This window comes from Diplotaxodon limnothrissa, linkage group LG2, assembly GCF_057381915.1.
Source record: "Diplotaxodon limnothrissa isolate DT_005_m linkage group LG2, D_limnothrissa_male_GT1.1, whole genome shotgun sequence".
Taxonomy (NCBI): Eukaryota; Metazoa; Chordata; class Actinopteri; order Cichliformes; family Cichlidae; genus Diplotaxodon; species Diplotaxodon limnothrissa.
In genome coordinates, this window is record NC_140597.1 from 21,389,959 (window position 1) to 21,404,310 (window position 14,352).

General features: G+C 40.8%; 2 protein-coding genes across 3 annotated transcripts; both read right to left on the reverse strand.

Moving 5' to 3' along the window:
- Positions 1 to 664: 664 nt before the first annotated feature.
- LOC146638373 (caspase-3-like) lies at positions 665 to 8,414 on the reverse strand. Of its 2 annotated transcripts, XM_085368032.1 has the most exons (7): positions 8,378 to 8,414; positions 5,611 to 5,679; positions 4,919 to 5,076; positions 2,645 to 2,773; positions 2,022 to 2,197; positions 1,326 to 1,446; positions 665 to 1,072 (listed from the first exon to the last, which is right to left on the reverse strand). In XM_085368032.1, the coding sequence occupies exons 2-7, from the start codon at positions 5,670 to 5,672 to the stop codon at positions 843 to 845; spliced, it is 876 nt and encodes a 291-aa protein (XP_085224158.1). In that variant the 5' UTR covers positions 5,673 to 5,679; positions 8,378 to 8,414; the 3' UTR covers positions 665 to 842. The 2 variants fall into 2 exon arrangements, with proteins under 2 accessions (XP_085224158.1, XP_085224149.1); XM_085368023.1 differs by lacking the exon at positions 8,378 to 8,414 and having other exon boundaries at positions 5,611 to 5,699.
- A 497-nt stretch (positions 8,415 to 8,911) lies between these two features.
- On the reverse strand, positions 8,912 to 14,121 carry cenpu (centromere protein U). The gene is made up of 13 exons (XM_085368044.1): positions 13,997 to 14,121; positions 13,751 to 13,838; positions 13,446 to 13,653; positions 13,206 to 13,352; positions 12,884 to 12,968; positions 12,719 to 12,796; positions 12,534 to 12,624; positions 11,115 to 11,241; positions 10,762 to 10,840; positions 10,286 to 10,333; positions 9,450 to 9,511; positions 9,136 to 9,292; positions 8,912 to 9,052 (listed from the first exon to the last, which is right to left on the reverse strand). The coding sequence occupies exons 1-13, from the start codon at positions 14,069 to 14,071 to the stop codon at positions 8,978 to 8,980; spliced, it is 1,320 nt and encodes a 439-aa protein (XP_085224170.1). The 5' UTR covers positions 14,072 to 14,121; the 3' UTR covers positions 8,912 to 8,977.
- Positions 14,122 to 14,352: the final 231 nt, after the last annotated feature.

The window sequence follows — 14,352 nt, forward strand, 5'->3', positions numbered from 1 at the left end:
GCATGTAAACAGTTGAGTCAGGTTGAGGTCTGGACTTTGGGCCATTGCAACACAATGAAGTGTCAAACCTACAGCATTGTGTACACCTCCAGGACATTGCGGCGTGCAGCTCGGATCTCAGCTGACCCTTCTCACCCTGGACACAGTCTGTTTGACCTGCTCCCCTCAGGCAGGAGGCTCCGGTCCATCCGCACCAGAACCTCTCGCCATAAGAACAGTTTCTTCCCCTCTGCTGTTGGACACATGAACAATAACCATATGACTGTCCCCGCCACTAACACATGACCCTACGCTGTGTTCACTGTATCATTCCATGTTTGGCACTGATCACCACCTGCACTCATGTATATATCTTTCAACGTAGCACTCTTAATTCTTACTCTCATGTATATATCTCATGCACATATCTTTCCACGTAGCACTTTTAATTCTTATCCCTACTTTTATTTTTTCCATGTCTATTTAAGTGTTATTTATGACACCATGTTTGCACTGAAGCACCGCAGCAATTTCCTAATGTTGTAAACCTGCTCAACATTTGGCAATAAACCCCATTCTGATTCTGATTCTGATTCTGATCACATGACAAAAGATGGAAGCTGTCGCATCAGTATAAGTTTTTTTATTGTAATATATTTTTAACTATGGAACTAATAGTGTTTTGTGTTTCCCAAACAAGACCAAACACTAAAATCATCCAACACTGATGTGTTTTTACCTCAGTGCAAAGTGCATTTGGGTATAGTGACAATTAAATCATTGTTATCCTGCTCAGAACACCACAACAGACTGTATACATTCAAGGTGGCCAGAGGGTAGATATTAGGTTCAACCATGTAAATCTAGACGGGGAAGTAAAAGTCTTTGGTCAACATAGAGACGATACAGGGGATCTGCTTCTTGTTGCTAAATCCAGGCAGGTTGCAGGACGACTCAAACTGGCGTGAAACACCGTGGCTGACTCGCGTCATGATCTGCATCAGATCCAGCTTCCCACTGTAGCGCTCCAACATCTCACACAACTTCTGTATGAACCAGGAGCCGTTGCTTGTGTTTCTCCATGAGTAGTATCCTGCAGGACGAGTGACAGCGTTAGCGCTCTTAGAAAACAAGTTTGGACACCACATGTGACACATCAGCTGCGTTGTAGACCAAAAAAAAAAAAGGAAACAGAAAAAGGGAAGCATAGACAGAAAATGAACAGGACAATGTGTCGATGCTTGTTCTTCACACCCCAACCCATCGGTTTATGAGAATGACCCAGAAGGTGGGTCCTGAGGTCGGGACATCACTCTAAAATGTCCCGTCTGAGAAACTGTTTGTACCTGGAGCGGTGGAATAGGCGTATAAGAAGTCGGCCTCCACAGGAATCTTCTCAGACGTCTGCTCGTCTCCTACACTGTCGGTCTCAATGACTCCCTCATCCAGGGCTGAACCACGGCATGCCTGAAAAGGAAGGAGAAACTCAAAATCGATCTCATATTTGGCACACATCTTGAAACACCTTAGGGAAACTTGGGCGGGCAGTTATTCGAAGCATTATCTAAATGAACTTGAATTTCAGCAGCACCAGGACATATAAACAAAAGTTATCAGTCATACTGGATATTAAGAAAAAGGGTTAAAGGTATATTTTGTAAATTCCAATCTTTAAAAGTAGTTTAAAACCTCCCCACATTAACTAAAGCTCTCGAACAATGTGAAGAAACATCTGGACTTTATATCCAAAACATCTGTGTTGGGCAAGTTGTCCTCAAAGCTCCTGGAGGAAATCAAAGTGGCTAAAAAGTGGGTGTGTTAGCTCTGACTCATCAGTTAAATATAAAGAAATTCAATGGTTACATTTTTTTCATGTACATTTAAAGTGAAAGCACTGTTTTGTTTTTAAAAGTTATAAAACAGATGACAATTAAAGCAACACTTTGAACTTAATAAACTACTAATGAAGACGTTACTATATAAAGACTGAAACACAGGAATCAACATCGCAGAAGTGTACCACACTGCCATAATGAACTCACCTGTATGAAGAAGAGCTTTGGTTTCCCCACCAGACCCTTGCACTGCTTTCCTTTGAAGCACTGTACCAGCGTATCAAACTTTTCACAGCCGTCAGTGCCGTATATGACACCCTCATCCCCATGACTAAGCATCACACACACAAATGATGCATTGTTCTTGTGGTCCTCTTTGGATGCTGGAAACACAGCAGAACAGAGGGGAAACACCAAGGAATCATTAGTCCAGCTGTTTTTAAACAACCCCCTGATGCCAACTCACAAGCCAGTGCTTTTATTTTGGCGGAGCTACTCTAATAGAATGAACAAAAATAAAATTTTCTGGATATTTTATGTTCCTTCACATCCTTTTTCACTCTTCTTTCTCAATGGGCTAAGGCTACTCTCCTAAAACGACTGGGATGATTGGTTAAAACCAAACCAGACAGTACCTGTTATGTAAGTGTAACTGGTGTAGCTCTATAACATCCGCCAACTGCTAACAAAAAGCTATAGCAACATTAGAACAACTGCCGTCTGGTGGTTACCACAACCACAGCATTTCACTACAATCAGCTCACAGGTTGACTGTAACAGGATGGAGAGGTTTTTGTGAATACAGAGGTAAAGCTTTAACGTCTTCTTACCGTCTAACAACAGCCTTTTCATCTCAGCCACAGTCTGGTCATTTAATATTTGGACCTTGTAACCCAGGTTTTTGAAGGTCTTTGCAACACTGGCAGCATCAGCATCTGTCCCATTACGAGTGCCCATCCCTACAGAGATACACAAGCAGAAAGGTAGCACACTATAAAGTCAGCACCGTCTGGGAATCCTGGAAATAAAATCCAAACAGAATGCAATGATTTAAAATCTCATAAGCTGATATTTTATTCACAACAAAACTTAAAAAAAAACATCAAATCAAGCTAATACATTTAACTATTTCATGATAAATATACAGCTCATTCTAACCCAGATTATCTGTGTTTAATATTAAAGTTTGTTAAATTTAAAACATGTAAATGTGACAACTATTAAAAAAAAAAAAAAAAAAACGAACTGGAGAAAGAGGCAAATACTTTTTCACAGCACTGTAGGGTTACCTCAGGTTAACTGGCCACATGTCAGTAACATGGTTGGGTATCATATCATGATTGGACGCCCAGAATCTGGCATTAGTGCCTATGGAACTAACAGCCTTCACATCTGGGAGGGGACCATCACCATCGTCTTTTAAACTGCATTCTTTATGTGGCTTCGTACTAGAAGAGTACGGGTGCTGAACTGGCCTACCTGCCTCCAGATATTTCACCACCTGCAAACAGCTGGAGCATCACGAAACAGGAACATGACAAATAAGAGCCAGGAGTGCGGTACAGGTAGAGTCCTGATATTAAACAAGAACGGGAGAACGGGACAGCGCTCGTTTCCTCTGCTCTGTGGTCAATGAAGTGTTGGTTCAAGAGTTAGGAGTTTGCCTTGTAATCGGAAGGTTGGCGGTTCGAACCCGGGTTTGGACAGTCTCGTTTGTTGTGTCCTTGGGCAAGACACTTCACCCGTTGCCTACTGGTGGTGGTCAGAGGGCCCGGTGGCGCCAGTGTCCGGCAGCCTCGCCTCTGTCAGTGCGCCCCAGGGTGGCTGTGGCTACAATGTAGCTGCCATCACCAGTGTGTGAATGACTGGATGTGTAAAGCGCTTTGGGGTCCTTAGGGACTAGTAAAGCGCTATATAAATACAGGCCATTTACCATTTGGTCTGTGAGATCTGTCGCTGCATTCTGTTTTACATTTTAGTTCCAAGTTTGTTTTGGAACTGGGATTGTAACTGTCACAGCAGGATTCCTTTGTACTGCAACTGCACAAAAAGCAAAGCAGTGGAAAGTACTTCATTTGACTTTTTGTACATTTGGAAAAATGTGGGAAAATCCCATCTCCCTTTTCACTGCAGACACTGGGATTTGTCACAGCAGCAGCTGTAAAATGATCCTACAGATGCTACTACTGTTACACCACAACATGTGCACATTTACAACTGGGTGAAGTGAGAGGGAAACATCTGCACCATAGAGGTGTCATGTCTTACAAATACAACACTATTATTGAGCATAGTGTAAAAAGAAAACAAGCACTCCCCGACATTCTATAAATCTGGATAAGGTTATAACATACAAACACTCCTGTGACAGGAAGTCCAAGAAGGAAGAGTTCAGGTCTTAGGAGGTCAATCAACCACCATTCAATCTCCAAACACGTGCTGGGTAATAACATTTAAAGGATCTTGTGTTGGTCTTCACTGTATTTACATTTTATTCAAGGTCATATCCATGTGAGGTACATGTTTTCTTTTCCTATTGTGATAAGTTAAAAACTAAATAGACTGTATCAGGTTGTTTTTATGCCACAGTGTGAAGTGTGAGGCACAATGTAGCGCAGCTGATGACATTTGGGAAGACAATGATCATGAAATGCAAAGTGTCTCAGTCCATCTCAATGACTGTCTAGACCAGGGGTGGGCAATTCCAGGCCTCGAGGGCCGGTGTCCTGCAGGTTTTAGATCTCACCTTGGGTCGACACACCTGAATCACATGATTAGTTCGTTACCAGGCCTCTGGAGAACTTCAGGACACGTTGAGGAGCTAATTTAGCCATTTAAATCAGCTGTGTTGGTTCAAGGACACATCTAAAACCTGCAGGGACACCGGCCCTCGAGGCCTGGAGTTGCCCACCCCTGGTCTAGACCCACTGTTACCACTGTTGTATCTAGCATTTTATTTTATTCTATTCTATTGTGTACAGTATCTCATAGATATATCAATCCACTGTTTTTTTCTCTAATTTTCTATGCAACTTTGCACTGTCCACTGCTGTAACAAAACAAATGTCCCACACGTGGAACTAATAAAGGTTATCTCATCTTACCTGTTTTTGAGTGGAAGTTCTTGTTGTTGATAATCACACAGGTGCCAATGCAGGGGTAGTCCATCTTGTAGCGGTAAACATCAGAGGCTTCTGGTTTACTGCTGTTCCAGTCCTTTTCCTCAGTAGTCTTGCAACTTCCTGCAGCCTCTGCATTTCCCCTGATGGAGCACACACACACACACTCTGACTCATGACTGCCCTGTACTTAAAACATGAAGAACTTGTTTAACACCGTCACACATAAAAGAAGTTGTTAACAAGACTGTAGCTACTGTAGCTAAACTTGTTTGTTTACCCACGACTTCAATGAAAACGTACAAGAATATCACACAGATTGGTTTTGAAATGTCATTGTACCAGATAGAACTTCAGAGCATTGGTGCAACTAAGCATTTTCACATGTACCATTTTCTTTTGAGCAGCTCTTGTACGCTCAGCTTCTTTACTAATTAATCCTGCTGGTTTAAAACCACACTGTGGCAAACTGAAGAATAAACTGCTGGCTGTCAAAGTGAAGATGACGGTAACATAAGCCACTTGTGTTAAAATATGAAGGAAAACAACCTGAGCCAAGGTCAAATCAGCCAGGAGGTGCACAAGTCTCCACATTTCAGCAAACAGAGCTGCTACAGTAGTTAAGCTTTCTCAACACGTGGGCACTCAGACAGTGAGCAACAACGCACAATAGTTACCCATTTCCACAAACTGCAGCATCTACAGTGTCCCCACCTCTCTGCATGTCACCATCAGCCATGATGTTCCTGCACACAAAAGGTGGCATAGAAATCACCACAGGAAGATAAAGAAACCAAACACCCCGTGGATCCTCTCCAAAGGTGGACCACACCCCTACTAACGCTTGCAGTTGGTTTAAAAACACATGCATTTTCGTTTAGGCTGATTAGCTTCCTCATTTTCAAGATTTAAGATCAGTGATGTAGATCATGCTATAGCATTTCTTCATTAGAAAAAGGAGAACAATTACTTTACAAGGAAATACATGCCATTCTCAGTGTTTTCAAGAAAGAGCTACACTTTCTGGAGAAGTGTATTTTTGGACTCTGGTTGGGTTGTGCAAGTTGCAAAACTGTGAAAAGCATGACTAAAACGTTTGGAGTTGATTGATGTGCAATTCTTGAATAATAATAATGTATACTTTACTGATCCCCGTGGGGAAATTCCTCTCTGCATTTAACACATTTACTCAGGGAAGCACACACCAACAAACTGGAATGGGATTCTTCTTTTTTTGCAGTCCCAACCTGTAAGGTCATGTAGCTTGATAGAGTATGCCAGATTATACAATCTCAAAGTGGAAAGAAAAACCCCACAACAAGCACAATAGTTACCCTGGAAGCTGTTTGGTAACAGGGATAAGATAAACCTTTATTAGTCCCAAACGTGGGAAATTTTGGGGTCATGGCAGAAGGCACAAGAGCAGTAAAAATAAGAAAAACATTAGACCAGTGGTTTGGTGGTTTGTGGGTTTGGTGCATACACTCAACCTTGTGTTTACCAACATAGAATCTACTTTATGGATTAACTAATATGTCAATATATAAGTTAAAGCAGTTTAAAAGCATACTCAGGAAGAGCCACTCCTGTTAAACCACACCAAACTGTAGCTCATAGTGAAACCACTGACACAACAGGAAGTGTTTTATAAGGATCATGAGAAAAGTTACCTCAGTGTGAAAGAGAAAATAACTGTCAACATGAAAACAGTGAGTCAGTATCTTTCTGTTTGATTTTTTTAAATTAAATTCTGAAACATCCAGATGTTAGTTTGATAAATATAGGTGTATGAGAACACTGCAGTACATAATGTACACGTTGTAAAATATAAAGGTCTGTCAAAATGAAGACTACTAACATAAGCCAGCTGTATATTACGATGCTTATTTTTCCTACATTGTGTGTACTAGTACATGGCACTGGTACATATGCCACCAAGCAACTGGTCACTTAAGCCTGTCGCTTGGTGTCAGCAAGGCTACGTGATGAGGTCATATTTTCCGATGCAGATAAAAGCCTTTGGGTGAACTAAGACAGTTTTCCTCTTTTAAATGGATATTACACTTGTACGGAATGGTGTGAAGGCACAGCAGTTAGTTTCAAAAACAGCAATAGTATTTTATGTCTTTTGTTCATCTCTAAAAATATATTTCATTTTCCTGTAACTGCGGGTGCTGTGCTGAACAGTAGACCGTCGTAAATGACTCATGGCCGATAATCTGTCAAAAACACATCTCTCATGAAAGCCATTTCTGTCACCAAGTAGATGTTGAGATGAAGTTTTGGCAAAATCACTTGTACAGACATTTACCCAGGTAAAAACTGATTGCCACCAAAAATGTCTTTTTTTCAACAGAGATTTGTCCCAGAGAGCTGCAAACAAACATAACATCACAGTTTTATTAAGATATTTAAAATGGCCAAAAAGGGCTGATAATGTAGGTGCAGTAAGGCTGTATAGACATAGGAAATACAGACAAACAGGTCCTGTCTTTATTTTAAATATATAACCCCTCCATAAATGTATGGTCAGTCTATTTACCAATATAAGCACACTGAAACATCAAAAATCAGTTTCTAGCACAACACTGGCATCAGGAGGAATACCAATAATTAATAAATGCCCTCAATGAAATTCTTTTATATTTTAAGTCGCCCATTTAGTGAGCTGGGCTACCTCTGGACCCTAGACCCATGTTCAACAACTCAGGTTTAGAGGATCTCAGCCTGTCATAAATACTGGTCACGTGATCTAGCCAAAGTGAAAAAAACCACAAAACCCATGATGCTTCCTGTAAGTTGTTCATTTGACTATTATTAGTTAGGTTTACTTTTGGGGTTAGGACCACAGACTGCGGTTTCCACACACCCATGTGTTTGAATGTTAACATATTCAAAGCAGACTAATACTAAGGAACAACCATTACTGTTTAACTACACCAAGTTAGAGCTAATAACGAAACTGCAATGATAACAAAAAATTATTTACAACCCTTCTATCAGCACGTTCTTGTTTTTACGTTAAGCCAATTGAAATACTTCCACGCACCATACCTGGATGTTAGCTTAATAATTACCCCGTACATGAGTGACAGATCTGTGGGAATATTCCATATGAATTATATAAATGCCGTAAAAGTGAGTCCCACTGCAGACTAGTAGCACAAACTACAAAAACCTAACATACGACAACTGTCCATTAAAGTGCTACTACAGCTAATGTTACACAGTAATAAAGGCGAGTGAACGATGACCTAAAAATAATACTCCCGAGCTGGTTTGTTAAACAATTTCAGTTTAGTTTACAGCTACGTCAGAAAACGCGTTAGTGAAGCAAATAGTTGATAAAACACGTAAATATCAGCGGGAACACGGTAAACCCACGCAGCGAGTAACTCATAAGGGTAAATACGAACGGAGTAGAAAACACCAAAATAAACGTACCTCTTAATGAGACAGTAGAAAGTGCTTTTATGAAGTATGTTACATAAATAAAGCCAACCAGGAAATCTCTGTTAAAAGTTTATACCTGAAACTTTGAGCCAATGGGAACGCCGATTCTGTGTGGGCGGGATGACGCTACTAAAAGACAAACGCTGATTGGTTTAGACAACTATTGTTTAGTTACCAACAATCCCTTCTCTTTTCTGCACAGGCAGGTGAAATGCTGTGACAAATAATTATCAGAAGCTCCGCGGAAATCCCAGTAGCAGTTCAGACTGCTTCCGGAATTTCTTTCCTTTTGTTAAATAAAGAAAGTAACTGAACTACACACGCACACAAACTCTGGTTCCGTTATTTGAATTTATTAAATACAATATGAATGTATTCATATTATTAATCTATAAAACATGTCACATTCTTCTAGTAATCATCCAGTTTACATTTATGATCTAAATGAACAGGACAGTGTTATATACAAAGCCTTATCTACACCATACATTACAATCCAAACCGTCAAGCTGCTTCCAGCCTCTCATCTCATATTGTGCAGTCTCTGGGAGCTTTAAACGTTCTGCATTTGTGTCATTTCCCAGACTCATTTTAAGTCTCTTTTCTCTCTGCTGTTTTAATGTGCTTCGTCTCCAAGAGCAGAGCTGGTAAGCTGGAGGCCCCGTACTGGAAAAAGGAACCAGAATTCAGCTCATCATTGAAATACACAATACAGTATTTGGGTATTTAATGTTGTTGTGCATCTCTACCGTCTCTTTCTCATTGGGGTGTTTTTGTCTGTAGTCCAGGTACTGTCGGTTGAGCTCTCTGATGTCATGGAGGAAGGCCTGGCTTCGTCTCAGGTCAGCTAACCGCTGCTGAAGTTCAGCTTTCTCCTTCTCCAGCAACCATGCCTGCCTCTCTGCTCTGTTAGAACAATCACACGAGGTCAGCAGTCAGTGAAAGGAAAAGAATGTAAACTTTTACATTCTCCAAGACCTAGTTCTTTCACATAAATGACTCTATAAAGACATAAAAGTTATAACAGGCTGTTTGTAAACCATGTGTGTGAGCTGCTGCTCACCTCATCATCTCATGCTTGGTATCAAACAGTCTCTGCGTGTTTTTACGGATCAAAGAGCCCACCTAACACAGAACAATGGAAACAAGCACTTTACCCAACCTACAGAAATACAAGCTGCTCTGTTATCCTTCAGTGCAAAGTATGGACGCTGACTTTGAGCTAAACATAGGCATCAGTACTCTGACATAAAATCACAGTAACAGTATGTTCATGTCTAACACATTCTGCCAGCTCATACGGAAGGTAAGGAGGAGATATGGAGCGATTAAATGACTAAAGTTCTCGTCTTATCTTCCAAGAGTATAAAGTGGATTATTGTCGTGCAGACTAGAAGTTCAAGGACACACAGAAACGTCAAAATGAGCCTATTGATCTGATTTTGACCGTTTTGAATGAGTCAAAGTTGAGAATCATTAACTAGCAGGGAGGTGGTGTGGTTAGATGCTTATGTAAATTCATCGTGATGGGAAGTTTAGGACTTTAATGAGTTCTTTGAACTTTTTCCAGTGCAATGATTGTGCAGCACAAATCTTTAATGACTTAAAAACCAAACAAATCAAAAAACAAGACTTTGTTTGAATCCATTTAGGATTTCCTCCAATCCACACAGGGTCAAAAGAACACAAATATACACACACAATAATATTTAATTCAATGTCCATTAACAAACTGCAGCTTGACTGAGTGCGTTTGGTAGCCTGATCGATCCATTCCAACCAGTCCCGATGTGTGTTTGGGATCCTTGATCAGAGGTGGCGTACTAACATGCTACTAGGGTCACAATTTAGTATTTTACCATGCTTACATTAGTAATGCTGACCAGACGTCATAATTACCTTGTTGTTTTCTCTTTTTAAAACCTTGAGCTCTTTAAGTGAAGTGATCTGAAAGAGACAAATACAGTGTTTGATTTAATGATGGCTGATCAACAAAATGCTGCTGTCTATTAGACTCAATTCATGGAGAAAACAAATCCAAGTTATATCATAAGTCCATTCGTGACATCTAGAGTTTGAAGTAGGATCGACTACTTATTATGTCGTTAGATGAAAAAGGCCTTGTAGGGACCTCCCTGCATTTCATGATGTTTAATGTCAGTAACCAACAAAATACTTAGCATTACAATTGTCACTGTAATCCTGTCCTTCTATAGTGCTTTACACTCTAATATGGCTACACAATGTATGAGTTACTGGTATTACACTGTTGGTTTAATCCAGCTTGTAGCATCCTTCAAAACAACACAGAGTAAAGCTGTGTTGTCCTTGACAACCTCTGTTTGACATCATGACCAGAATCAGGAAAGTCTGACCTTTTCTGTGAGCTGGTCTTTGACATTGCTGGAGAAACAATCAATGGTGTGTCTGACAGCTTTAGACCCCACAGACTCCCTGAAAGCAAGCAGAACAAAGTAATGCTACTGGCAACCTGAATGATTACCTCTACCAGCATGCTTGCAGTTTTCTTGCATCCTGACTCAGCCTTTGAGCTTTTCTAAAGTAAACATCATTGCTTCAATATTTATCTGTGATAGATATCTGTGTGAAACACAGCTGCTGTCAATGCAAAGGCGTTAATAAAAATGACTGTAATGTGTACTTAAAGCCTAGATTACAGGCTACAGAGACGGTCACGGTGAATGAGCGTTGAATTTTGGAAATTTACCTGTACTGCTCACAGAAGTCAAGGAAGGAATCCAGCAGCACCTCCAACTCTGTCCCTCTGTGTTGGCCTCGTTTCTTCCTCCTCTGCTCGCCTGTGCTGGCCTGTTCTGGTTCTCCGGATCCACTGCCTTCGAGGGGAATCATCTCCATTATTTAATCACTCTGAGCAATAATTTTTTAAGGAAAAATGTCAATTACAATTAAATTACAGTAATATTAAATAAAGCACAGGGCCAGGCTCACTGAGATACTTTTCCCAGTGATGTGGTTAGAGTCTGTTTCGGTTCTTTCTGATGAAGGCCAACTGTGACTGCATCAGCCACACATGGGCAAAATCAATCCATACATTCACCTCCTTAGTTTGGATTCCAGTTATTTTAGCAATATAATTCATTAATGTCTCTACTTTATCCTAACAATGATATTATGAGCACATAGTAGCATTGTGTGGTTATACTGGCTGCTTCCTGTCTGGGCAAAAGGTGTGGCCAGGTGCAGTTATGTTATTTTGTGTTTGTTTCCCTCTGTGAGTAAATGGTTTGGCCAAACCACTGTTACCCTCCTTTGTCTTTGTGCTCAGTTTACTCATTTAAGTTTCTGGAAGTCACTTTTTGAGTAGTTATGCTTAGTTGAGCTTCTTTATGAATCCACAAATTTTATTTTTAAATTTGTCTTTTTGGGGGGTAAAATGGTGTAATTGGCTGCTTGGTCCATCACACCAACAGTTGATACAGTTCAGAAACAAATGTTTGTTGTGTTAGTTACAAAAAAACAACAACAACAAAAACCCCCACAACAACATGTGATCAGAACCTTTGCAGTAAGGCGACAGTGTTGACTACAACAGCCTCCCACCTTCATGCCAACTGCATGTTTTGTGAAACACTGCCACAGATACTGATTACAAATACACTCATTGGACATTTCATTAGGTACACCTGCATAGTGTTGGGTTGGACCCTCTGTTGTTTTCTAAAATGTTGCAATTTCTACAATCAGGAATGTGATGGAAACATTCCACAGAGATTTGCTCCACAGTGATATGACAACATGTTCAAGAAACCAGTTTGTCGCGATTTGAGCTTTATGACATGACGTGTTATCGTGCTGGAGGCAGCTATCAGAAATGGGTACACTGTGGTCATAAATGGATTCACATAGTCAGCACCAATACTCAGGTATGTATTTGCTTTTAAATAAAGTTGATAATACTGAAACCCAAGGTGAGCCAAGAAAATATCCACACTATTACACCGGCACCAGCAGCCTGAACCATCAATACCAGGCAGGTCATGCTTTCATGCTGTGTGTACCAAATTCTGACCCTTACATCCAAACGCAGCAGCAGAAATGAAGTCTAATCAGACGTTATGCATTGTAAAAGTGATAACAGACAGTAACTAGTTCTCTTTGCTCTTACCTGATGAAGACTTCCTAGCTTTGGATTTCTCGTACAAAGACTTTTTCATTCTTCCTAAGCTTCCCCTCACGGCCTTCTTTGGACTTGGATTCTGAGGAAATGACATGAAGAAAAAGATGCAAAGTTAGAATATAGCCCATATTTGCCACTGTTGCTCAAAGCTCTGTGCTAATGCTAGTCCATACCCAGCTGGAGTCTACATCCACATCCTCCTCATCAGATGAAAGCACTCGCCTGCTCTTCTGTGGGGCGGGGCCAGAGCTCTGGAACAAATCATTATTTTCAGCACATCTGACATCTCAACTCTATTTTTATTTGAAAGGCTTTATGACCACACAAGAGCTCCTCACCTGTGACTGACTGTCACTTGATCTTCCACTAGCAGACTCACTTTTTCTCTTCTTGTCCTCCTTCCTTTGCTGATTATTCACAGGCCTAGTGGGACACGGACAGACACACACACAGATAAATAAACCAGTAGGGATATAACATAAAAGTCAGTCACTTCAGCATCATTACTCAGACAGTCAAGTTCAAGTTGTTTGTTTAAGTTCTTCCAGAGTGGGGGGGCAGCTTCTGTACTCACAGTCATAAATATTTGGGTAAGTAGAAAGGAGCTTCTAGAGCTTTGAGGGGTTTTTATGTCATCACACTCTTTGTACAGGGCCTCACCTTGCACTTCTCCTCTTGGCAGGCTTCTTCCCAATTAAACGCTTCTGTATGGCTTTAGGAGCAGGCTGACTGTCCTTCTCTGGGACAGATTTATGTACCTCCACATGTGGCTCTGCTTGTTCATCTGCAGTGGCTTCCTTCTCAGGGCTAACCGGTGCATACAGGAGGTTTAAAAAAAAAAAAAAGAAGTCAGCACTCACGTCACAATAAACTAGTAAGTGCACATTAACTATACCTTACCTGGTTTGGCCCTTCTCACCAGCACTTCTCCTGCCCCTCTCTACCTTCTTTTCTTCCTTCCTATTCTCTCGACCTTCCTCTGCCACATTCCTCTTTACAGCAGATCCACGCTGTCCGCCGGTGGCCTTTCCTGGGTTTTCTGGTCTGTTCTGTTCTTCTTCAGGCACATTTAAATCTTCTTCCATGGCGGTACTGTGCAGAGGGTTGCCTGGGCAACACAAGCATCATGTGGTCAGCCAAAGTTCATTAGGAGCAGAAAATGTATAACAACACATGACAAAGGTACTCAGATTCAATAGTCTTACCATAATTTATCTGTAACCCTGCCAGGAAGCTAGCTTTGTCTATAGAGGACAGGTTGGTGGAATCCATTTGATCAAAAGCTGACGCTTTCTAAATTTGAGCAAAACAAAGTGGAATAAAAGTATAATTAGGTGCTTTAAAAAGTTGCCCCACAACAACTATTTTTACGTGTTTTTCCTCAACGATGCAGCAAACAAAAGAAGGACCAATCGATCTGATCACACTGAACCAGTCATGGATGAACTTACTTCGCTCTCCACTGGAGGCGCTGCCGACACTCTGGTTCCCCGTCGCTTTTTGGCACTGCATAAACAAAAGGCCATATGTTATTACAGTTTTTTCTGAATGCTTAAACCCTAACTGTGATTCCTGTAGCACAATCTCTAAAACTATTCAGACTTATAGCAAAACCACTCACTGAGTTTGCAAAACTAAAAGCACAAAAACTGCTTTGCACTCAGTTTGCAATTTTGTAACACACACTTTGCAAAACTGTAGGCACAATTCACTGCACAACACTCAATTACCAAATTTCCAACACAGTCCTAGCAAAAGTATACACATGTATGGCTATCATTAACACTAACTTGCCAACTGTCTGGCA

Excerpts from the sequence above, each read along its gene's own strand:
- cenpu (XM_085368044.1), bottom strand. The coding sequence starts at position 14,071 with ATGGCCTTTTGTTTATGCAGTGCCAAAAAGCGACGGGGAACCAGAGTG. Across the intron at positions 9,512-10,285 it reads TAAAAAGAGAAAACAACAAG|GTGGGCTCTTTGATCCGTAA; the intron begins GTAATTATGACG and ends GTTCTGTGTTAG. Across the intron at positions 9,293-9,449 it reads ACCAAGCATGAGATGATGAG|AGCAGAGAGGCAGGCATGGT; the intron begins GTGAGCAGCAGC and ends TTGTTCTAACAG.
- LOC146638373 (XM_085368023.1), bottom strand. The coding sequence starts at position 5,699 with ATGCCACCTTTTGTGTGCAGGAACATCATGGCTGATGGTGACATGCAG. Across the intron at positions 2,198-2,644 it reads GAAAAGGCTGTTGTTAGACG|CATCCAAAGAGGACCACAAG; the intron begins GTAAGAAGACGT and ends CTGTGTTTCCAG. Across the intron at positions 1,073-1,325 it reads CGCCTATTCCACCGCTCCAG|GATACTACTCATGGAGAAAC; the intron begins GTACAAACAGTT and ends CTCGTCCTGCAG.